Below are 26185 nucleotides of genomic sequence, written 5' to 3' on the forward strand. Positions count from 1 at the left end.
ATGTAGCCTTTCCTGCAGTTTCTGGATATTTAATCATAAATGTAACAATTTTAAAGTTGACATTTTTCTATAGTTCTTCTGGTTAAACCAGTTCTATTCTAAAGAGTGAGATTTCTCTTTTAAGAGGGGAGCAAGGCTCCACTTATTACAGGCTGGCCAGAAAAGTGGTAAATTCATACCATGCTGTTTACTAATGGCAACAAAGGATGTTATTTTACACAAAAGTTTAATGCTTAAAACTACAGTCATGACCAGACAGATTTCAGATGTTAACATTCTGCTACATCACAACTAAACATTATAACCACCTGCTCCGTGGAGTGGTCATAAGAAACATGTTCTCATGCCCACATTTGTTAGTTGGTCCCAACAATGTACACAAAAAGTTTAGCTCAACTATATTTCAAGAAGGAAATCAACACTTACTGATTTCTTATACAGAATGGAAGTGACTTTTTCATTCTTACAGATATTTAAATTGTTTTGCCACAATTGCTGAATTAAGAACAAAACATTAGTGATACTCATAAGTCCTTACACATAACATGAACTATTTGAATGACACAAAAAGACACTTCTGCAGGTTTGTTACTCAGAATAAAATGCTGGATGTTTCCTATGAATACAAACATAAGCCTCTAGCAGCGACCTACGGTGCTTTACAACTACTTTTAACATCCCAATTGATTTGCAGAACGTGGCGAGACTTAAAATTACAAATACATTTTAGGATAATATTTGAAAATATTTCTCTTCCTATTCTGTGACTAATTCAGTTTTCTGGGTTTCCTCTGCTAGAATGGACATTACAAATTCCTAAAGCAGTTCTACTTTACTCTGCTTACAGGTGTTTGACGTCACAGAAAGAGAACCCTGAATTCAGGTCATGGCGGATAAGCTTTTCCTACATTTTTAAACCTTTCATAGCAAGTCTTCCCTCTATGTTCAAGCATGAAAGGTCTCATGTTAATGGAAATAAGACAGCTCTGCACCAGAAGTAGAGGGCAATAGCATCTGAAGGTAGTTCTCAGGAGTGTCTGCAACCTGTTTTTGTGCTGGCACAAGTCTTGTCAAAAACAATCAAGACTAATGGTGCTTACTTTTAAAAAAATCACTATCTTATTGGTAAAGACTACTCACACTACTTTGACTTTAAACTGAATCTATGCTTCAAAAAGAAGGCAAATCAAATCTATTTCCCCCTAAGTCATTAAAACCACCATCACTGCGATCCTAAAGCAATACACTATATAAATAAAAGTTGATAAAGATGAGGTTTGATTAGGTAGGAAATTTATGAAGTATTTCCACCAACAAAAGACTATGATTTTCAGACTTTCCATTCTCAAAGAAGGGAACATCTACTTACTTGATCTTTTCCATATACTCTGGTGTGTTCTGGTTTGTCATATTTGATGGACTAATATGCAGTTTGAAGTCTGGTCCAAAATACTCAAAGTAGTCATTGTATGGCAACTCTTAAAAAAAAAAAAAAAAAAAAAAAAGAAAGATTTCAGCCACCTAAAAAGCTCGTTTTTTAGGCAGCTTTTTATACAACTCATAGGCTGCATAACAGGACTTTAAATAACATACTGGCAAACTTCAGATATTGGATGAATATACAACTACAACTTATAATGCTTTTAAGTATAGTAGAAAACCACTATATGGTGTTTTCCCTTCAAGTTGCTCAACAAAGATGAAGGATGAACTAAAGTTTGCCGGTGGAGAATCCCTGAGATTCAATCTGCATCCCAGGCATAAGAAACATTGATATCTGGGAAATGAGACTCAGCAGAGAATGATTTCAATCCCAGTGAATGCAATATAGGAAATCTCAATGGACAAAATGAGATTTGATTTCTTTAGCCATAAAATAGGAAACAAATACTGGAACACTGCAACATGAGGTAATATTTCACAGACAAAATGCCTAAGATTCCCATTGTTGGGAGGAAAAAGATGATTAACTGAGGACAACTTGCCATTTGCCATCTTCACTATAGTTGAAGTCAAACCTGAAAGGCTTATATCAGAGAGTACTCTCAACCAAGCACATACCAGAGATTTTTCTGCTCATAAGATCACAACTTGATTAACCTGGATATCAACCCACAGCATCAATAACAGGGAATGGTTTACTATGAAAACTAAAATGTCTCCTGATGGGTAATTTAATTCATATTCTTCAGAATATATTGCCCATGCACCTCTGTAGAAGCAGGTGAAGTCTTGAATACCAAGGAAGTATGATGCATTCTATTTGCTATATACAATGGTCACATTTTCTTATATAAACTATGGTAAGTACATAAGAGACCTCTTTAGGGATGAAGCAGTGTGCCATCTCCCAATGCTCTTGATTGGTTCATGAGAATCAAATCCTAGAGACAGACTCTTGGAAGAAAGCTTTGGGTAAAGAACCCCTCAGATGGATTCCAGATATCAGGCTGGCAGCAGGAGCTACTGAAATAAGTGGAACAGCAGATTTAGCCACAAGGCTCAGAAGGGGAGCAGAGGAGGGAAGATATCTGCTTTGGGGGGCTGGGTCCAGTGTAAACATGTCTACAGCAGAGGTCAACTGCTTTACACAACTGTTGCAGGTTAACTTCATTGTTACAGAAGTTGGGGGCTTCTGGTAGAGGTCGTCTCAGTCACACAGCATAGGTTCAGGTTTGAGATACAGAAGATAATCAGACAGTGCACACCCCATACAATGCGGTAGGAGTCATTAATGTGGGGGAGTGGGGGCATGCAAAATACAACCTCCTCCCAACCCCCCGACAGGGAATGCAAATTCATCGGCTAGGAACAGCATCCAGAGGTATCCAGGTGGCCTCAGGACATTGAGGATTCCACAGTAGTTAGCCTAGAGTATGATTATGCAGGAGTGTTGGACCTCATGGAAGTTAATCTCTGTATTACTAAAGAAAAGATACTGAGGGATGAATATACTGACATCATTACTGCTGAACAGAGAAGCTCTGACAGAAAGTAAGCTGGAACAGGACAAGCATGGCAATGAGAAATCTGAATGACCAAGGGACAAGCTAGTACCTGGGAAAATTGGGAAGTCGCTTTTTTAATCTATGCAGCTGTTATTTTGGAGACATATCTGGAAAAACCTCAGTGTTGTTCAAATATATGAACTTAATCTGAAAGGCATTTAATACATTTGGAGGTATAGCTTGTTTTAACTGGGATGAGGAGCTTCAATGCAGACAGGAATCTGGTTGGACATACCACATCATACACTGTGGTTAGAGGGGATGACACCACAGAGGACAGGTGTTCAAACTGACAATGGCCTATTTAGTCCTCTGAAAGCCCAACAGAGACCCCAGCCTCGTAATAACATTTGCTAGGCACTTAATGAAAACAGTTGTTTTTGGAACATCTGCAAATGTAGATGTGCTTGCAAGATGTGCTTCAGAGCCCCCAAGGCCTGCAACTGGTACAAGTTACAGGGAAATCCCCTGTATGGCAAAAGACTGGTGGTAAATCCGGCTCACCTTACATACCTCCGGGTCCAGGAACAGAGGGCAGAGGTGGTGGACCAGGAAAAAAGAGCAGAGCAGCTGACAGTGGGGTGATGGAAAAGGCTTTGTTTCCAGTTAAGCTTAAAGCATTAAGGGTACTCTCCTTCGGGACTACCCAAACAGGACAGATGGAAGAGTATTTTCTGTTTAACATTCCATATATGGGCTAAGAAGTCATGTAACGTCCAAAAATTTGAAGTCAAACAAATAAGTTGGGTCACATGGTAAAGAAAAAGTCCACAAAGGAAATAAGTTTAAGAGTTGCAGGGCCATTCATTCATTCATTCATCTGAGAAACCCTTAAGGTCTTCCCCTGGGCTTGGTTCCCAAGAAGGTACCCAGAGAATATCACTTGTTTCATCACCTGTCACATCCACAGGGCAATTCAGTTAATGAAGTGACAGATTATGTTTAGTACACTATTTCCCTATGATGAGGCTGTGCACATGGTTAGGACTTGTGGCCCAGGTGTTGCTGTCAGCAAACTGACATGAAGTCATCTTTTCTATTGCTACTAGTTCCAAAGGGAAAGATGCACCTTTTGTGTTTTGTTCTGAGAGTAAATTTTATTTTGGTAAGTAGCTCCCCATGGGATGTTCCATGCTTGGCATTTGAAAAATTTCAGCACAACGTTGGAATCGGTGATTGGACAGGAGCCTGATTTACAGCATGTGATACACTACTTGATAACTTTTTGTTTGCAGGCAGGTCAAATTCTGAGGAGTGTGCTAGCCTGCTGGCCACATTCTAGACCCTGGCTGATAAACCAGGGGCACCTCTGGAGCTGAAAAAAGAGGGATCCCTCTACTAAGTTGACCCACCTTAGGCCTGAGTTAGATGTGTGGACTATGGTATATGCAGACTCGCCTAAGATAAGTGGGGGAACTTCTGGGATTGATTGTCAAGGCAAGAGTAGCTAGGAAGGTTACACTGTGGGAGCTGCAATCTATTAATGGGCATCTTAACTTTGCATGCTGAGCAGTGGCCCCAGGGCAGGCATTTTGCATCTGTTAGCGGCCACCATAATAATATCAAAAGCCAACTGTTTAATAAGAGTTAATAAAATGACTGAGTATTTAGGAGTGTGGGAACAGATTGAGTAATTTTAACAGAGTATCTCTTTGGAGGGAGGAACAAATAGGGGCAGATTTAAAGGTTCACTCAGATGGATTGGGAGGAAGAGATTTCAGGATATTTTACCAAGGCAGGTGCTGTGCCCATAAACAGCCCCCCAATTGGACACAAACTGGAATAGTAAAGGATATAACATTCCTTGAATTCTTTCCTATTTCAGTGGCAGTGCTCTTTGGAGAATGGATTTTACAAACTGTTTCTCCAAAAGTGGAATGGCAACATGGCAGAGGTACATATCAATCACCAGTCCCCTACATTGCCCAGGGTTATGAGGCTAAAGGTTTATACTAGTGTTTAAACTTTAACATGCTGAAAAACATGTACCTGAGATTGAAAATGGTGTTGCAGATACACTGTCCTCACTTTCGGACCTGCCACTGGGAGCCCACAAGGAAACCACACAGATGCTCATAGCACTCTGGTATTGTGGTGTATGATAGCTCTTGGGGCTGTACGAAGATTGGTAGTACCACAAACATTTAGGGCTTCATGACAGGTATTTTAGCAGTTTTGTGCAATTTCAGAGGAGGGAGGGCCTGTCTATGATATGGCACATTCCAGAGGACCAGATACTTCAGGTACATGGGGTCATTGGCAACCTGTGGTCTGGCATCATCTACCATTTCCAGTCACCCCTCAGGCCTTATATTTGCCAGTAGGATTAGGGAATACCCAAATCTTTGTGATTGATTCTTATTTCAAGACGTCACTTTTCAGACACTTAAGGGGCAAGTTCTCAACAAAATATGCAAAAGTGGACAGGAGGTGGCCTTGTTCAAGGCTGCATTCCTAGTGGTGGGTTGTAGTTTTCTGAGCTTTTAGAGTCAGAAAATTAGTGCCTGAGTCAGTGAGAGATACTCCAGGAAGGGCTTTGAATGGAAGGATTTACAGTGGGAGGTATGAAAGGCCATCCAAACCTTGAGGATCTCAAAAACAGATCTAGGCAGGCAAGGAGAGTCCATGATGCTACAGGAGGGTAGTGAGGCAAGGATTTGCTTAGTAGAAGCACTGAAGGAATTATATAGCATTGAGACCAGCTGGAGACAGGCTCCTCTTTATTCATGGGCCCATCATAACATACCAATTTGTTATAGTTTTAAGAAAGGGGCTTACAAAGTTGAATTCCCACCCATTCTGGATGGGGGCTGTGACAGCTGTGGCTCAGTTAGGGTTAGAGTGATTCAGGCAACTGGACAATGGCATTCATATGCGTACAGGACATATGTGAGACCCAAAGCAGAGAATTGGAGCCAGTTTTCCTGTGTTTCCAATTTCAGAATCATGCAAACAGATCAAGTGAGATCTGCAGGCACAGTATTGTACACTAGGAGCATAGTCAGGGCTTCTGAGTCATCTGGAGGATCACAGCTGGGTCTAGGTAGCGAGTCAATCCTGAGCTGGCATGGAAGGAGGGGCATGCTTGGGACCAGCCAATGGCCCTTGCACACTCTTTGGCAGCCCAGGAGCAGGAACCAGATGTAATTTTTGTTCACCTCTGTGAAAACGATTCAGGATGGTATAAGGGGGTTGACTTGATAAACAGAACAAAGAGGAGCTTCGGGCAGACAAAGGATATTTCCCCCAGGGGTGATGATTATTTGGTCTGACGTATTGGGTGCAGGGCATAATAGGAAGCAGTGAAGTCTCCAAGGGTGAATAAGACCAGGAGGAGTGTAAATAGGAAGGTGGCTAAATTCATACATAAACACGCCCCCTTGGTTATTCCACATTTGGAAATATCTTACTGGTCACCCATATTATTCAGGGAGGATGGGGTACACCTATCCAATTGGGAGGCAGATTTATTTTTGTCCAATATTAAGGAAGGAATCAGTGAATATCTAGGAACCTGCCAGAGGTTGGGGGAGGTAGCCAAGCATAACTTGCACATGTCCAGTGCAGGTACTTGTTATGGCAGGGGTACAATCTTTGTATAAAAGGGAGTGGAAAAGGATGTAAAGGAAAGCAACCCTTAAGGGAGCTAAGGTCAGGGCTGGAGTTCCTACATGTTACAGCAGGGACCAAATCCCCCCTCCTGCTCTTGCCCCTTTAATCCTCTGACAAGGGAGGGCAGCTCGGACCAGGCTGAGGCTTATGCAGAAATGATTAAGAAAATTATTATGACCTGCACTGTACAGCTTATTTTTCGGTACTCCCAGATATTTTAAATGAATAAAGTTGCAGCCTAATTAAAGCACATCCCTTGCCTTCTGTTTTTCTTCCAGCATGGCCAGACAATGAAACTACAATCCCACAGCCTAAGAATCACTGTTGTCTGGGCAACGAGAATCAGCAGAGAATGAAACACAGAACACTTAAGAATGAAAAGCATTGAAATCAATTGTTTCTGTTTGCGTAGAAAGGGGACAGAGGGGCATGTTTGGGAAGCTTGAGGGGAGAAAGCAAGTCTTTTTAAGGACAAGATTGAAGGAGATCGTGGATAGGATGCATTTTAGACTTGTTAGCCTCTTAGAATCTGTGAAAGGGACCTCAGAGCTGACTGTACATGGATCATTCCTTTAACTCTTCCGATAGTGTGGGTAAGGTTGCATATATCTTCTGTAGTGGTACTACCTTTTCTACCGAAAGGAAAAAGATTCACTATTACAGCGTTTAGAAAAGCATTATCCTGCATAGAAAAATCTGAGGTGAAAAGAACCTGAGGACTACAAATACCAACAAAAAAAGCTAAGAGCAATGTGAAGGAAGAATGCACTGCCTATACTGGCTGAATGGGATCACTTCACATGCCAAGACAATACAACAAAAAAAATCTCAAAAGGTAGAAAACAGTAATCACTCTGTTCCTTCAATTGTTTTTGAGTTACAGAGGATGACGCAGAGGAAGAGTAGGATGTAAAGTGTGTTTCCTGGAGGCTTCAGAAGATACAGGACAGAATCTTCTTTCAGGAATAACTAAGTCAAGAGTAATTCTACTGAAGACAGTGAACAGAGATGAGAGAATCTAGCATAAAATGTCTAGTAAGAAAAATGTTGGAATTAGCAAAACTTTCCAAAAACAGAGGAAAAAGGCAAACGACCAAGACAACAAATAATTTTGAAATTTTACTATTAGCCATTCCAAATGTGGTCTGAAAGATACACTGGCCCAAGTAAAGACAGTTGAAACTTCTGGGGTGTCTATCTCAGGGTTTTATACAGCTGCCCATCACCATAGTATCTGAGTGCCTTCCATGAAAAATCAATACCAACGGTAAAGTCCCTAATATGGGTACAATGGAAGAGTTGCAATCAAGACATTTATAGTTTAAGGTCAAAGGTGGCTTCATTTAACAAAAGTGAAAAACAGCATATTTGTTTACACCAGTGGCTCTCAACCTTTCCAGATTACTGTACCCCTTTTAGGAGTCTGATTTGTCTTGGGCACCCCCAAGTTTCACTTAAAAACCACTTGCTTACAAAATCAGACATAAAAATACAAGTGTCACAGCACGCTATTATTGAAAAATTGCTTACTTTCTCATTTTATAAACTGGGAACGCATCACTTGGAAGTAACAGAGGAGGAGAAGGACCTCGGAGTATTGGTTGATCACAGGATGACTATGAGCCGCCAATGATATGGCCGTGAAAAAAGCTAATGGGATCTTGGGATGCATCAGGCGAGGTATTTTCAGTAGAGATAAGGAGGTGTTAGTACCGTTACACAAGGCACTGGTGAGACCCCATCTGGAATATTATGTGCAATTCTGGTTTCCCATGTTTAAGAAAGATGAATTCAAACCAGAACAGGTACAGAGAAGGGCTTAGGATGATCTAAGAAATGGAAAACCTGTCTTATGAAAGGAGACTCAAAGAGCTTGGCTTGTTTAGCCTAACCAAAAGAAGGCTGAGGAAAGATATGATTGCTCTCTATAAATATATCAGAGGGATAAATACAACAGAGGGAGAAGAATTATTTAAGCTCAGTACCAATGTGGACACATGAACAAATGGATATAAACTGGCCATCAGGAAGTTTAGACTTGAAATTAGACAAAGGTTTTTAACCATCAGAAGAGTGAAGTTCTGGAACAGCCTTCCAAGGGAAGCAGTGGGGGCAAGAGACATATCTGGCTTCAAGACTAAGCTTGATAAGTTTATGGAAGGGATGATACGATGGGATAGCCCAAATTTGGCAATTAATTGCCGTTCAACTATTAGCAGTAGATATGCCCAATGGCCTGTGACTGGATTTCAGATCGGGTGGGATCCGAGTTACTACAGAGTGTAACTCTGGTGTCTGGCTGGTGAGTCTTGCCCACACGCCCAGGGTTTAGCTGATCGCCATATTTGGGGTCGTGAAGGAATTTTCCTCCAGGGCACATTGGCAGAGGTCCTGGGGGGGTTTTGCCTTCCTCTGCAGCATGGGGCACGGGTCACTTGCTGGAGGATTCTCTGCACCTCAGAGTCTTTAAGCCATGATTGGAGGACTTCAATAATTCAGACAGAGGTTAGAGGTTTGTTACAGGAGTGAGTGGGTGAGATTCTGTGGCCTGTGTTGTGCAGGAGGTCAGACTAGACGATCACAATAGTCCTTCTGACCTTAAAGTCTATGATTCTATTATTTTTACCATATCATTAATCAATTGAATATAAATATAGTACTTACATTTCAGTGTACAGTATATAGAGCAGTATAAACAACTCATAGTCTGTATGAAATTTTAGTTTGTACTGACTTCACTTGGGATTTTCATGTAACCTGTTGTAAAACTAGGCAGATATCTAGATGAGTTGACGTACTCCCTGGAAGACCTCTGCATACCCCCAGGGGTATGCATACCCCCTGTTGACAAAGTATCAGATTGTTCAAGGTCTAAGAGATTAAAACAAAGTTGCACATACCAGAACTACATTAAGTTCCTAAGGGATGCTGGATTTTAGGTGATGAAAAATTTATTTGCTACCCATCCATAATGAACTGGACTAATAAGTTTAAGAGTAAGTTTGGTTCCAATAATATGTGATAGAAAGCAACTTCACAATTCTTATGAGAGTTTAGACAGAAGAATATATTTCAGAATTAATATTTACCATTAGGAATTTCACAGTCTAAGGCAACAGCAGTCTCATATGTCCAACATCGAGCAACATTACGAATAGTATATCCTCCTCCTCCTAGCATCAGCAGCGGCAAGTTAAAAGTTTTTACAACCTCCACACATTTAGCATGACCTACCAAAAAGATTAAAGAGCAAATTAAAAAAATAAATAAATAACTATTAATTTCTAGTCAAAAAATCAGATGAACCTAATTAAAATGAAAGAGTGCTAGAATTAAAACTTCAGTACAGCACTTTTAGCTCTCAGCTGAATTAATCTCATTTGAACAAAAACAGTGTCAGGATTGGTAAATGAGAAATGGACAGAACCTGTGGCACAATATTTCCATCTTAACATTTTCTCCTACTTCGCATTAACACCTTTGCAATTCTCTCTTTTCGAAAAAGTTGTCTTTTTTATAACTCATATAGGCACGCAAGGACAAATCTAGGGCCAGATTCTTGGATCAGCGCAGAGCAGGAGCCAGAAAGGAGCAGGCTGCACTTACGTGATCCTCCCTGGTTCCATATTGACCCCAGCACACTTCAGAGCAGTCGTTGAGTGGCTCTGGAGTATACTAGCTGATTAGATTCCCAACGAGCTATATGGCAGTGAGAGAACATCAGTTATGGGGACAAAATCTCCATCTAGGGAGAAACAGCTACTTTCTAGATCTTTAGTGCTGCTAGTATGTCACAGAATGGAGCACACCACAGTTCAGGATCTGGCCTTCACTCAGTGATTACTTTGAGGATAGTCTTGTGGTTAGGGTATTGGACTGGGAATTGGGAGATGTGGGCTCAATTTCCAGCTCTCCTAAAAACTTTGTGTGTGAACTTAGATAAGTCAGTTGGTGTGGGATTTTCAAAAGCATCTAAGACAATGGTTCTCAATCAGGGGTCTGATGCAGAGCTTTTTTGGGGGAGGAAGGAGTCCAGTGCCCTCCATAGGGCTAAAGCCCTGAGCCCTGGAACCCTCATAAGGCTGAAGCTAGGAGCTGAATCTTGGAGCCCAGAGATCCAGTGCCACCGTGGAGCTCGAACCTCGGTGCTCCCCACGGGGCTAAAGCCAGGAGCTGCAGGACTGAAGCCCCAGTGCTCCCGTTGGGCAGAAGTCCCAAACCCAATGGATGGAGTTGGGAGGGCAATGCCCCTCCCCGCAAACTACAGTACCTTACCCAGAGAGAGCCAGTTCCAGGGGCAGCTCCACCCCCACCCACCTTCTGTCCACCAAACCCCTGGCCAGGTCGGAGGTTGGAAACTGGAGCTGGGCAGTGCAGGACATCTGCTGCTCTGGCGGGTGCCTGGAGTGGGCAGCCATGGCAGTCCCCTGTCTCCTGGGGCTGTAGCTGCTCCTCAGCTCCCTTTGACTGCTCGTGCAGCCAATAATAGCCACCCAGGCAGGGGGACTCAGCTCCAAGGCTGACAGAGTCCTCATGGAGCAGCGACTACAAGTGGGGGGACCCTGCCAGCACACAGCCCCTAGCAACCCCCCTGCCTGCACACACTCCCAGCTACCCCTCTCCCTGCATCCCAAGCTACCTCCTGCCAGCACCCTGAGCTACCCCCTGTACACAGCCCCTAGCTACCTCCTGCCAGCACCCTGAGCAGTTTTCAAACTTTTTGAGCTGCGCTCCCCCAGTTTGAGTTATAACTTTTGGTTGCTCTCCCCCCACTCCAAAAAGCCCCAATAGGCGGGGTGGCCTGCTGAGGTGAGTCAGGGGTTGGAGGTGCTATTCCCTACCCGGGATCTGCCCCACCCCACCAAAAGAAGTCAAACTATGCCTATGCCCTCTCCCCCCCCCCGAGTTTCCCCCATCCTCCGCTGGGCCTTGGAGTTTTTATAGCATGTTGGGGGGCCTCAGAAAGAAAAGGTTGAGAACCCCAAATCTAAGAGACTTACATCTTTCAAGGGAGCTTGTGTTCCTAAATATGTATCTAGCTAAACCTTTAAGAATTGTCACCTTAAAGAAAATTGAGATGATTCAAATAAGTTTGAAGTATGTAACAGTAGTCACTAACATAATGAAACAGTTGTCAATATAACTTTTTTTCTCTCGTTAGAAAAGCATACTGACAGAATTCAGTAAGTATCAAAAGAACATTACTTCTCCCCATTTTGCTAATACTAACATATAATTTTAGTTGTAGAGATTGAGGAAGCTTTTTTTTTAATTATTAAAATCAACGGAGTTCTGGTAAATTTAATAATGTGGACAAATGTTCAAGTAAGGCACAGCACATCTTAGTTTACTACCAAAATTCAGCGCTGCAACGAATATTCTCAATTCAAGAAGATAACTAATTTGGCATACCTGATAAAGTATTCACAGTTAAATATAGCTAGTCACATCACAAAGTGACCCCACAGTTGTAGACTATGTACATTACAGAAATTTAAATTCAGCATAAGATTGCAGAAATCATACATTTGGTGTATTACCCCACAATCTAAAACTGAGCTGCACAGCTATGGAAAAGTGAGGGAAGCCCAAGGAGTTCCAAACCAAAAGGAACTAAAGAGACAATAGCAAAACAAAAAAGGGAGGAAGAAATGAGACTAGGAAGAATAAGATAATGCACAAAATCTAAAGAAGAAATGGTTATGAAAAGGTGGAAATGCAAGTTGCTTAATTTTAGTAAATGGAAGTGGGTGGGAGAGAAAAACAATCGTCTTTCTCTCTCTGGCTACCAGTCTCATTCATGACGACAGGCAGTGAATTGGACTGGTGGCCAGAAGAGAACTAATATCCACCGACTTAACTTGCCAATTTCACTATCAAATAATATGTTTGAGGGAGAGAGGTTGATCTGGAGAATGAAAACTCCCTTCATCTAAATAAAAATTAATCAAACCCATGCATTCTACCTAACAGGCATTATTGTGAATCTGTGAGCATTTTCTCTATTGTTTACCTTTGACAGTAAGATTAAAACACCCCAACCTGTCACCAGATAATGAATCTGCTCCACACTGCAATACCACGGCACTGGGCTGGTACATCTCCATCACTTTGGATATGATCTATATATAAACAATATAAAATAGCAAATCTTAAATTCAACCTCACAACAACCAGTCAGCTTTTCAAATAGGGTTTACACAATACTCACTGGCTTGAATATCTGCCCATATGATTCATCATCTATACCATCTCTCATTGGAAAATTAACTGCATAGTATTTGCCTTTCCCAGCTCCAATGTCCTACAAAGGAAGTTGACAAATATACTATTACTAAAGAAGACAATGCTTACCATATCACAGTAAATCACGTGTCTTAAAATATGTGCTATTATTCAGAACAAAAAAATCAGCTTGCTTAATTCCCTATTCTTCTAGAAAATCATTCTGAAGCATAAAATGTATATGCCAAAATTAAAATGGAGAAAGTGTACCATCCCCAATATATTGATTTTTTAAAAATGTAATGATTAAGAGAGCAAAAGTACCTTTATATGTTCCTCCATAAAAATGGAAGCTTTTAAAATAGAAGAGAAACTGTACTTGCACATTGGAAGGGAGTAACCAGCCACATGACCAATAATCCCCCACCCCTCTGGTTGGCTGATGCATGGAATAACAATGAGACCTTTAAAAATAAGCCATACATTCACAGAGATGTGAAATGTGCCATAACAGTCTATTAAGTGACTGATATGAGCAACAAGAAATAGATGTTTCCTTTCCCCTAAACAAATGCTTCCAATTATTTAAGGAGGTAAAAAGCTTCCAAAATAAAAGGGAGTTTACAAATAGGTCTGAAAATCATAATAAGCCAGAGGATATTTGTAACTGGCTTAACATTGGTCAATTATTGGAGAGCAGAATACAGCAATCAATTGTTTTTTAAGTATGTTGACCCAGGTCCAAATTTTACTGGGTTAATTGGAAAACACTGTTGCTGCACACATGGCAAATTTTACAGTGAGCCAATTTGAGTATTTTCCAGTTTTTTGGAATTGAGCAGTTTTATTGGTAGTACAATAGCATTCTGTCACCTGTGGAAACTGCCTATTTTTTAGAAAGCCACAAACTACGAGGTGAACTCAGAATTCTAAGTGGTAAATGATTCTCAACCCCTCCCCCACTCTTTCACCAGCAGCATGGATTTCCCTTTCGATTTCCCCAAGCCTAAATTACAATATTAAGCTTGAAGTGATAATCATGCACGTCAGATGCTTACTTAAGTCACAAGAACAAATCATCTAAAAAAGCAGGTTAAAAAAGTCTGAAAAAATAATCAATAGTTCAATTACTTCTATAAATAGTTATGAGGATACAGGCACCTAGACAATATTGTCCATGGCACCCAAGACACACATTTTCATTTTGGTGATTGTCAGACTAATATTTTCATAGGCATATGCTGGTTTCCATTGAAAATACTAAAAGCTACCATTTTTTTTCAGCTGCATCAGCCTAGGTCACAAATATGTGCATCTGTATATGCAGCACTAGATAGATTCTCAACTGATTTATCAAGGCACACTGTGAAACAAGAGTGTCTATGCAGGCATCCTCCAAATTGAAAAGAACCTCAAGTAGTTGTCAAAGCTTAACCCCAAGGGAACTGATGTGGCTGAAATAGAAGCCTCCGGAATTCAAAAAGCTGGAGAACAGAGCAGGGAGCAGTTTTCTGCACACAAAGTTTATTCATCAAAACATTTGGGGTCAATCCGAACAGGAGGTAGTGCTATTCCTCCCTCGTCCCCCCTTTTACCCAACAGCCAAGTGGTTAGAGAATTCACCCAAGCTATTGGGAGACCAGTTCAAACCCCCACTTTGCCTGATGTGGAACTTGAGTCTTTCCACACTGCAGGTAAATTCCCCAACCACTGAGCTATAGCTAGGGCCCTTCGTTTTCAGTTTTCATATTATTTAGTTTTTCCCAGGAATTTATCAGGAAAGTGTGGGCCCCTTACTGAATGAGGGAGGCAACCTAGTGACAGAGGATGTGGAAAAAGCTAATGTACTCAATGCTTTTTTTGCCTCTGTCTTCACTAACAAGGTCAGCTCCCAGACTGCTGTGCTGGGCATCACAAAATGGGGAAGAGATGGCCAGCCCTCTGTGGAGATAGAGGTGGTTAGGGATTATTTAGAAAAGCTGGACGTGCACAAGTCCATGGGGCCGGACGAGTTGCATCCAAGAGTGCTGAAGGAATTGGCGGCTGTGATTGTAGAGCCATTGGCCATTATCTTTGAAAACTTGTGGCGAACGGGGGAAGTCCCGGATGACTGGAAAAAGGCTAATATAGTGCCAATCTTTAAAAAAGGGAAGAAGGAGGATCCTGGGAACTACAGGCCAGTCAGCCTCACCTCAGTCCCTGGAAAAATCATGGAGCAGGTCCTCAAAGAATCAATCCTGAAGCACTTACATGAGAGGAAAGTGATCAGGAACAGCCAGCATGGATTCACCAAGGGAAGGTCATGCCTGACTAATCTAATCGCCTTTTATGATGAGATTACTGGTTCTGTGGATGAAGGGAAAGCAGTGGATGTATTGTTTCTTGACTTTAGCAAAGTTTTTGACACGGTCTCCCACAGTATTCTTGTCAGCAAGTTAAGGAAGTATGGGCTGGATGAATGCACTATAAGGTGGGTAGAAAGCTGGCTAGATTGTCGGGCTCAACGGGTAGTGATCAATGGCTCCATGTCTAGTTGGCAGCCGGTGTCAAGTGGAGTGCCCCAGGGGTCGGTCCTGGGGCCGGTTTTGTTCAATATCTTCATAAATGATCTGGAGGATGGTGTGGATTGCACTCTCAGCAAATTTGCTGATGATACTAAACTGGGAGGAGTGGTAGATATGCTGGAGGGCAGGGATAGGATACAGAGGGACCTAGACAAATTGGAGGATTGGGCCAAAAGAAATCTGATGAGGTTCAATAAGGATAAGTGCAGGGTCCTGCACTTAGGACGGAAGAATCCAATGCACCGCTACAGACTAGGGGCCGAATGGCTAGGCAGCAGTTCTGTGGAAAAGGACCTAGGGGTGACACTGGATGAGAAGCTGGATATGAGTCAGCAGTGTGCCCTTGTTGCCAAGAAGGCCAATGGCATTTTGGGATGTATAAGTAGGGGCATAGCGAGCTGATCGAGGGACGTGATCGTCCCCCTCTATTCGACATTGGTGAGGCCTCATCTGGAGTACTGTGTCCAGTTTTGGGCCCCACACTACAAGAAGGATGTGGATAAATTGGAGAGAGTCCAGCAAAGGGCAACAAAAATGATTAGGGGTCTAGAACACATGACTTATGAGGAGAGGCTGAGGGAGCTGGGATTGTTTAGTCTGCAGAAGAGAAGAATGAGGGGGGATTTGATAGCTGCTTTCAACTACCTGAAAGGGGGTTCCAAAGAGGATGGCTCTAGACTGTTCTCAATGGTAGCAGATGACAGAACGAGGAGTAATGGTCTCAAGTTGCAGTGGGGGAGGTTTAGATTGGATATTAGGAAAAACTTTTTCACTATGAGGGTGGTGAAACACTGGAATGCGTTACCTAGGGAGGTGGTAGAATCTCCTTCCTTAGAGGTTTTTAAGGTCAGGCTTGACAAAGCCCTGGCTGGGATGATTTAACTGGGAATTGGTCCTGCTTCGAGCAGGGGGTTGGACTAGATGACCTTCTGGGGTCCCTTCCAACCCTGATATTCTAGGATTCTATGATTAACAGTGTTTATTACCACAATAACAAAAACGGGTGAAAATCAGTGCAAAAAAACCTTAACTTTTCTGGGTAAATATCAGTTTATTTTGATGGATGGAAAGACAGGGGAAAAAAGCGTTCAGTAGATTAATGCTTTGTATTTCATTCAATGTGGTTTGCTGCAGAACGAAAACAGAACTCAAAACCCAATGCCACCTTTGAGTTTAAGAAACAATACATTTCCAATCCCCAAATAAAACTTTTCATTTGAATAAACGGTTTGCTGTTGTAGACTCAGAACTATTAGCTTATAAATATTTAAATTTAATAATAGGCCACATCCTTTTCAACGCATACACTTAACTTTATCCTTTTCTCCTGTTTTTTTTTTAAACTTTCAAATATTTCATGTTCTGAAACATATGCTGATACACTAAAATGGGAAAAAAATGAAAATTTGTATCAAATCTTTAAACCGTTATCTGCTAACAGCTTGAAAGGTGTATGTGATGGGCATCAGATTCATCAGTACGTTCAGATGCGCATGCATTTCAGAGCTTGCGTGGGTGTCTAAATGGGCCATCTTGATTATCACTACAAAAGTTTTTTTTTCCTCCTGCTGATAATAGCTCATCTTAACTAATTAGCCTCTCAGTTTGTATGGTAACTTCCAACTTATCTGTATGTATGTGTATATCTTATTATATGTCCATTCCATGCATCCGATGAAGTGAGCTGTATCTCACGAAAGCTTATGCTCTAATAAATTTGTTAGTCTCTAAGGTGCCACAAGTACTCCTGTTCTTTTTGTTTATTGTATCTTATAGACCGGGGGTGGGCAAACTTTTTGGCCTGAGGGCCACATTCGGGTTTCCAAAATTGTATGGAGCGCCGATTAGGGGAGGCTGTGTCTCCCCAAGCAGCCAGGCGTGGCCCAGCCCCCGCCTCCTATCCGACCCCCCCCCCCACTTCTTGCCCCCTGAAAGCTCCCCCGGGACTCCTACCCCATCCACCACCCCCTGCTCCCTGACCACCCGCAGACCCCCACCCCTGCTTGCCCCCTGCCGCTCCATCCAACCCCCCCTCTCCTTCCTGACTGCTCCCCCCGGGACCCCTGCCCCATCCAACCCACCTGTTCCCCGCTCTCTGACCGCCCCGACCCCTATCCACCACCCCCAATTCCCCTGCCCCCTTACCATGCTGTCTGGAGCACCGGTGGCTGGCGGTGCTACAGCCGTGCCATCCAGAGCACTGGGTCAGGCTGCGGCTCTGCAACTGTGCTTCCCAGCCGCCCAGAGCGTTGCGCCAGCGGGACAGGGGCTGGGGGGGAGACTCCTGGGCCAGAAGCTCAGGGGCCGGGCAGGATGGTCACACGGGCCGGATGTGGCCCGCGGGCTGCAGTTTGCCCACCTCTGTTCTGGACTAATACATAGCCTCACTTCAACAGACAGCTATGCATACAGACTAATGTATTATCGTAATAGCTCTCTCTATACAGATAGATACAGATTTAACTCATGCAATGTATTGTATTTTCCTAATAAAACAAGTTATTTTTTATATATTTGAATGATACAAAAGTAGGGTGAAAACTGGAGGAAAAAAATACTTTTTGTAAAACCCGGGAATTTTTCAGTAAAAATCACTTTAAACTGAAAACAAAGGGGCTTAGTTATAGGATATTCTGGGATGAGTCTCTCTCACTCTCCCCTTAAAGCTGTTCAACTAGTGGTTAGAGCACTCACTTGGGAGGTTGGAGACCTGGGTTCGCGTCTCTGTCACACATCAGGGAGAGCAGGGATTGGAACCTGTGCCTCTCACATCCTGGTTAAGTGCCCTAACTACTGAATATTAAGGGGGCAACACCTCCTTCAGTGGTTTTGTGGATGGCATTTTCAAGTTTCCTTTGCTTTTAATAAAAAAAGCAGTTAAAATTTTCAGTTTACTCAACTGAACAAAAAACTAGAAAAAAATATTTCAGTTTGACAAATACTTTGTTCAACACAAAATATTTCATTTTGATTGCTGGCATTTTTGTTTTGGATGAACCAAATTTCTCTTCAATTTTTTTGTTCAGCTATCAGACAAAAACAAAAAAATCAATTATTTGCACAGCTCTATAGAGAGGGCATCTAAAGTAGAAAGATGTTCTTTCTGGTGGACACAAGACTTGTTCTATGTTTCATGGAGACACTATCTCAATTTTGGAAATTAACTAGAGAGGATATGTCAGAGGAAATTAAAGCCTGACTAGAGCCCACTGACATTGACAAACAGAAGCTGACTGTTTTGATGCAGTCTGTGGGGGCTAAGAGAAATATACTAGGCAGCCAATTCCAGCACAGAATCCTGACTCAAGGGGTATCATAAATATAAAGGGAAGGGTAACCACCTTTCTGTATACAGAACTATAAAATCCCTCCTGGCCAGAGGCAAAACCCTTTCACCTGTAAAGAGTTAAGAAGCTAAGATAACCTCGCTGGCACCTGACCAAAATGACCAATGAGGAGACAAGATACTTTCAAAGCTGGAGCTGGGGGAACAAAGGGTGTCTGTCTGTGTGATGCTTTTGCCGGGAACAGAACAGGAATGGAGTATTAGAAATTGTTAGTAAGTAATCTAGCTAGAAATGCATTAGATTTCCTTTTGTTTAATGGCTGGTAAATAAGTTGTGCTGAATGGAATGTATATTCCTGTTTGTGTGGTTTTTTGTAACTTAAGGGTTTGACTAGAGGGATGCTCTATGTTTTGAATCTGATTACCCTGTAAGGTATTTACCACCCTGATTTTTACAGAGGTGATTCTTCTACTTTCTCTTTAATTAAAATTCTTCTTTTAAGATCCTGAGTGCTTTTTCATTGTTCTATAAGATCCAAGGGTTTGGGTCTGCGTTCACCTATGCAAATTGGTGAGGATTTTTGTCAAGCCTTCCTCAGGAATGGGGGTGTAGGGCTTGGCGGGATATTTTGGGGGGGAAGACTTCTCCAAGTGGGCTCGTTCCCTGGTCTTTGTTTAACATGCTTGGTGGTGGCAGCATAGGGTTCAAGGACAAGGCAAAGTTTTGTACCTTGAGGAAGTTTTTAACCTAAGCTGGTAAGAATAAGCTTACGGGGTCTTTCATGCAGGTCCCCACATCTGTACCCTAGAGTTCAGAGTGGGGAAGGAACTTTGACAAGGGTAAATGTTTGTTAATTCTTACTTTAAAGGGCTTCCTTAAGCCTTCCTTCTCTTTTATACTTATACTTACAGGCTCTTTTAAGAAAAAAAGTGAAATCCGGACATTCTTTTCTAATTGGGATCTGATAGCTAGAGGAGAACTCTTAAGAAAACATCTGCATCCATATACATTACAGTTCATTCCAAAAAACTATTTACAAGCAGTGATTATGACGGTGTGGGATGGAGGTCTATCACAGTTGAGGTATCATTTGTCATTCTGAAGGTCCATAAAAATACTAAGAACAGAGAAGATACTTCTCTGTTTTATTTTATTTCAGCCATCTAAGCATTTAAATCCTCTTGTCTTCAAGGTGGCTAGCTAAAGAATCCAGGAAACTTCATGAGAAGTGACTTCTCACCGACAACTGCAAACTACCCAAGCTTTCAGAAGCAACCTGGCTTCGTTAAATAATGATAGCACTTTGCCATTACAATAATCCTATTTTGGCTGCTTTTTGTTTAAATCAACAGTACCACCTTGTGGCCAGTCAAGTTAAGTCACAAAAATATGCACCTCTGATTTCTATAACAAGTGATATAGAAGGAATTTAACAAAACTAAGCAACTCTAGAACTGCGTAATTGCCACCAACAGCCAGACTGAGATGGACATTCAGCGCATTAGTGACTTAACATTTAACTATCAGTCTCCACAATATCCACTGTGAATCACCAACTCTTACTCCCAGCTCCACCCTGGGAATACTGGTGATGTTGCATCACATAACAAGATCTCCTGGAGGCATCGTAAAGGTGGCAAGAAAATAATGGTGCCTACCTACTTTTCACAACAACATTTTGTGTAGTTCTGAAAACTTTTAAGAACTATTTTATGCCCTTTTGAAAGTTACAATTAACTCCTCAAACACAGCTGATGTCAGTGACACAGCACACACTGGGGTGTGAGCAAGAATCTGATCCATAATGAACCTGCATATTAAAAAGTTTACAGCCAATAATATACTATAGTCTTACTACTGGAGGTATTCAGCATACATTTCTAGAGTTAAAATGGGACACCTTTTCAGATCACATACAATTGTAGAAACCACCTCTGCAAATGGGAGGGATTCTCCCATTAGCATAGGTAATCCTACCTCCCCGAGAGGTTGTAGCTAGGTCAACAGAAGAGTTAATGCTTGCATTTTTACAGTGTATACTTTACATTAGAAACAAGACAGAAATTCTTCTATTGACCTAGCACTGTCTACATGGGGACATTGGTCGACTTAACTACACTACTCAAGGGTGTGGATTTTTCACACCCCTGACAGTTAAACAGACCTAATTTTCTAGATTAGAACAAGTTTAGGGGAAAAAATTAATCTATTCTAAGTAAGTGAACATGCAGAGCCAGGAAATCAGGTTCCTAATTCCAAATGTGCAATAGACTCTATGACCTCTTGGGCAATACACAATCTCTGTGCCTGTGTTCTCTATCTGTATTTACCAACCTCACAGGAGTTGCAAGGCTTAATATGTTAATATATATGAAGAGTTTTGGTATCCTTAGATGAAGAGCACTATAAAAATGCAAAGCATTAACACTAAGCAACATGAGAAATATTTTCCAACACAGTTGGCATTTTTCAGATGCACACAGTATTGTATTGTAAATATCCAAATTTTGATTGTTTGTGACAGATGAACCTTTTCCACATAAAAGAACATTATCTGCACAGAGCACCTATTTTTCCTACTGTATGTACATGGTTGAAAATGCAGAGGCCATCATCAAATACACATCTTTTTCCTAAAGAAGTGCCAAAGTCTAGTTTCAAATATAATTGACTTAAATCATCTCAACTATTTAGTAAGCAGCTTGTCCATTTCCGTGTGGGCTGAGTTAATTTGCTAAAAAAGATTTCCCAGGCGAATTCTGAAAATTTGTCAGGGAGCTGAGTACTCCACAGAATATGGCATTTCCCCCCCAAAATTTAATTATTGTGAGAAGGAATGATCACCAAACACTAAAACGAACATTTGCAAGAAAAGAAGAAGTAAAAGCTAGTTTAGTTCATGTTTGACCTTACCCTTAAGTCCCCTGTGCCAGGAAAATATTCACCATATTTATGGAATGATACTGTCATGACACGGTCCGTTGTATAAAATGCTTCTTCAACACCATCACCATGATGGATATCAATGTCAATGTATAACACTCTTTGGTGATATCTGGAAAAACCATATATATACACATGTGAAAAAAGGATGCAAGAGAAAGTGGCGTGATTTGAGTTGTCAGTGCTATGACATTCAGGAGTCAGTATGTAAATATAGTTAAGATTTTATTTCCTGTGCTATCTAACCAAAAACATGATAACAACTGAAGCTATCATACCGTTCAAAGAAAATAAACATAAAAACAAAGATCGATTCATTTCTTCAACACCAAAAGCATTCTACATTTAACCTCATTCTGTCACCCAGTAAGAATCTACATTTTGCAAGCCAATTCTCTTCTCACGTTCCTCCCCTCCCCCCCAACCCAGTCACCACCAATTTTGTGATAACTGGGCCTACAAATTTACCCAAATTGTGAGCTCAACTGTAAAGAGAGAATAAGTGTCCCAATAACTGATAACAAATGTTAATGGGAAAAGGTGCAAAAGCAAGATAGAAAGACTGAATAAGTACAAACAAGAAAAAGCTTATTGATATAACTCAAGTATTGGTAGGCAAGAAAAGTGTGGAATCAGAAATCAGTGAACAAAAATTGGTATCTTGGAAACTAGGCTTAGTTGGTGAACAAAATAATGAGAGAACGCCCACTACTCTCTTCTGGAGTCCTCAAAAAGAGACTTTGGCTGGGGCAGGCTTTGAAGCATACTATTGTGACACTAACTGAAAAACGAGAGGCGAAGGACCAAGTTCCATCGTCATGGTTGCCTCCCCCACAATCTCCTGAAACCCTGGACCTCCTTTGGCATAATCCTGAGAAATGTCGTGTTAACACTGGGATTGAGACAGGGACCCAGATGACATCACTACCTCCTGCTGAATCCTGACCACCACCTGGGATGGGAGACTGTCTCCTGCATGCTGTCCTTCCAGGTCCTTTTCCTTTCCCACCTTATTTCTTTTCTTTCTTATCCCTCTAATAAAAGTCTAGATTAGCTGGGCAAGATTATAATGTTGCAACACCACTGTAAACTTGTGACCAGAAAAAGGCAAATAAATGCAAAGCCCAAAAAACTTGATGCTAGCACAAATTTGCCACGGCTTGGAGTGGCTGATAAGATAGCGTGCCATGCCTGTGTTTTTCTAGCAGTGAGGTTGCACATAAAAGTCAACAACAGAGACAAAAACTGCATTTCCTTCTTTCCTGTTCCCCCCCACCCTCCTTTTATATGCACTTGTCTTGGTTTGTCTTCTTTGGAAATGGGACTGGGCTTTAGCAGCAGCAACATATTTAATACCTAATTTAAGAGACTGTCAGACAAAAGTTTTTTTCTTTCTAAAAACTCCTGCTAAAAGGAAAGGGAACAAGGGATATTGCTAAAATGAAAGTATGATGCTCTGTACCTCGGGGAAATACCTAGCACCCCCATGTTCATCCTTGTAAAATGATTGTGTGGCATCCAATGCAAAGTTTGTCATGTCGGGTGTCTTTGGAAGGCTCGTGATGTATTAAGCATTGTTGTTATAGTGATGTTATAGGTTATAATTTCATGTATATAGCTGAAAATGTATCCTCATGGCTTAAAGCAAGCAAGGACAAAAACTCTCCAGAAGCAGAGGGGGCAGTTCACACTTCATCAGGCCATGGATGGGACAAACCCAGTCCAGCCTCACAGGAACAAAGGGCGCTGGCCTAGGCAGCAACAAAAGAATCTGTTAGACTCTTGAGGGAGTCACCCCCTTCCTTTGGTCAGTTTGGAACTGTGATGTGGTAATGCTCACCTGACTCTGAAGTGTGTGGGGGATGGAGGGCGGCCCAAAGCCAAGAGGGAAGAAAGGACATGATAAAAGAGACACACATTTGCCATGCTCTTCCTCTCTCTTCCACCTACAGACACCACCACCACCACCAAGTGACTTAAGAGCTGATCAAAGGGGAGAGCCTGGCTGAAGAACAACCAGCCAGCCTGTGGTGAGAAACATCTAAGTTTGTAAGGGCACTGGAAGTGTTAAGATCAGCTCAGAATGAGTTTTGCTTGTATTTCATTTGACCAAATCTGACCGGTTATGTTTTGACTTATAATCACTTAAAATTTATCTTTACAGTTCATAAATTTCTTTGTTTATTCAACCTGAAGCAGTGTGTTTGGTTTGCAGTGTGTCAGAGGCTCCCCTGAGGATAACAAGCCTGGTACATATCAATTTCTTTGTTAAATTGAAAAACTCATATAAGCTTGCACCGTCCAGCGGGCATAACTGGACACTGCAAGACCAAGGTTCCTAGGGTTGTGTCTGGGACCGGAGATATTGGCTAGTGTCATTCAATCCAAGGAGCAGCTTACATGCCAAAGGCTGTGCGTGAACAGCCCAGTAAGGCTGGCTCCCAGAGTCAAGGATTGGAGTGACCTAACAGATCCCCGTCCAGATAACACCAGAGGGGAAAGTCACAGAAAGCCTTACTTAATGTTTTACATTTCAAATGCTTTAACTTTTTCCTTCTTTTCTGTATTTTTAATAGAAGGTTAAAATGATGTTTAATGGTGTATTTCCCATGATACTAAGCAGGCTGAGCTCTGTATACCAAACTCTGAACCTTGCTTAACACTTTTTAATGTTGGACAGTGACAGGGTCATAGGGGTCATGTTAACATCTTGACTCTTTGGGCCCATATATTCCATCTAAATTAATACACTCATTTCCCCTTTTCCCTTACTTTTTTCTTTTTCTCCTCTGACCGAGAACTGCTCCAGCCCCTCCCTTTCCTTTTCATGGTCATAATCTGTTTTGTTCACTCTGTCAACCTCAGACATTTTCTTTCAGTCTCATTTTCCTTCAATAAGCATGGATTTTACAATAGAAAGCTTCCCTCTCATGGTACATGTGCTAAAGGAATTGTCCAAGAACACTGTGCCAGTAAACGTAGAGAATTACTTTAGTTCAAAAAATACAGTTCCTGTGAACTCCTAATCTTGTAGTTTGTCTCCCTTTCCCTACATCCTCAAATATGAAGTGTTTATGCTTCCAAATGCATTTAACTTAATACATACAATATTACACAACTGGAAACCTGTTCAAAACTACTCATGAAGTTTCAAATAATCTAATATTTCTCAACCCTTGGAGACAATTTTTTATAATATTGTTGTGGAATAATGTAAAATAGCAAGCTCTGAGAAGCTATATACTGAAGCTTCCTATGAATAAGCACAATGAAAAGTTTCCTTTCCTTATAGGTATAACGAACAAGACTACTTTGCTCAGTCACGAGCTGACGATTGGAGCCCTGGTTATTGCTGAGGCAGGAATGCAGGGCTCATGTCCTGGGTGCATGTGAAGGATTCAGTAGAGTGGGAGGTTTGGATATTGACAGACTCTTCTCTTTGCATTCGCCTTAATTTTTTTTAAACACTCTTTTACTGTGTTCTCACAGATTACGGCTTTCCCTTTCCATCTCAACTTGATGTGCCTGGCAGACTGCCTCTTTCTTCAACTCAGAGGGCCCAACCAAATACCTAGAGGTTAACTTTCCTAAAAGATGTTGTTTACATTTTAATTAAAGGGACAGAGTCAACTTAAAAATATATCTATATACTTCCATCTGAAAATTCTGCACTTAGTGTTGTTACAAATAACCCCAAATGCTACTGGTAATCAAAAGGTAATTTTATCTGATTTTCCTTTTTTTCCAGTCTATTTGTATGTCGAACAGCACTCTGCGTAGTCACTTTCACTGTTTTGCTAATGGTCACTTAATCCCCTACAGCAGTACAGGAGTAATGTAACTGTGTGATCTTCTCCAAGAGAGTGCCCACCAATAACAGCAGCAGCAAAGCTGGAACCAAAGAGGAAGCAGGCAGCCGTGCAGACAGAGAGAAATCAAGGATCGGGGAGGGGGAGGGGCCTGATTATGTGTAGTGGTGTTTCCCTCATGCTCCAAAAAAGACCTTTATTTTAAAAAGGAGCATGGAAGAACCACCTCATATTTTTAAAGATTTTTTTTTAAATCTCAGGAAATATGTTTGAGTAGGAAAATTGTATTTTTTAAAATATGGTCAACTTCAAACTGAGAAAGTCACTTTACAGGAGAAAGTAGGTGTCCCTGTAAGCTTAGTACCTCTAAATTAAGCCCTGCTTAAACTTTTAATTTTCCTTGCTTGTATGTGATTTAGTATGGATTTCGTGTTGTAACTCTAAATGGGGACAGATTTTTTATTCATATTGTGGTGGTTCAATGTATCTGATGAAAATTCAAGCCACCTTGATTACTGTGCATTTCTTAGTCACCTTTAAACATTTTAACACCCAGGTTTTCTGACATCTTTAGATCACAAGGTTAAACTTACTTCAGCAGCTCTAGGATAGCAAGCACAATATCATTGACGTAACAGAAACCAGATGCCTCTGACTTCTTAGCATGATGGAGTCCTCCAGCCCAATTAACAGCCATGTCAGTCTGTTGTCTATTTAATTTTACTGCCCCAGCTAAA

The 26185-nt window shown here is 41.4% G+C and overlaps 1 protein-coding gene across 1 annotated transcript in view; it reads right to left on the reverse strand.

Moving 5' to 3' along the window:
• Positions 1-26185, reverse strand: part of HDAC2 (histone deacetylase 2) — a 57618-nt gene that overhangs the window by 10466 nt on the left and 20967 nt on the right. Inside the window, exons 5-10 of the mRNA XM_084623420.1 lie at positions 26042-26180; positions 21610-21751; positions 12832-12924; positions 12634-12742; positions 9710-9850; positions 1370-1478 (exon numbers count right to left, since the gene is read on the reverse strand). Of these exons, the coding sequence (XP_084479546.1) occupies positions 1370-1478; positions 9710-9850; positions 12634-12742; positions 12832-12924; positions 21610-21751; positions 26042-26180 (733 nt within the window). The remainder of the gene's footprint in view (positions 1-1369; positions 1479-9709; positions 9851-12633; positions 12743-12831; positions 12925-21609; positions 21752-26041; positions 26181-26185) is intronic.

Source organism: Lepidochelys olivacea (assembly GCF_965140295.1).
Source record: "Lepidochelys olivacea isolate rLepOli2 genome assembly, chromosome: 3".
Taxonomy (NCBI): Eukaryota; Metazoa; Chordata; order Testudines; family Cheloniidae; genus Lepidochelys; species Lepidochelys olivacea.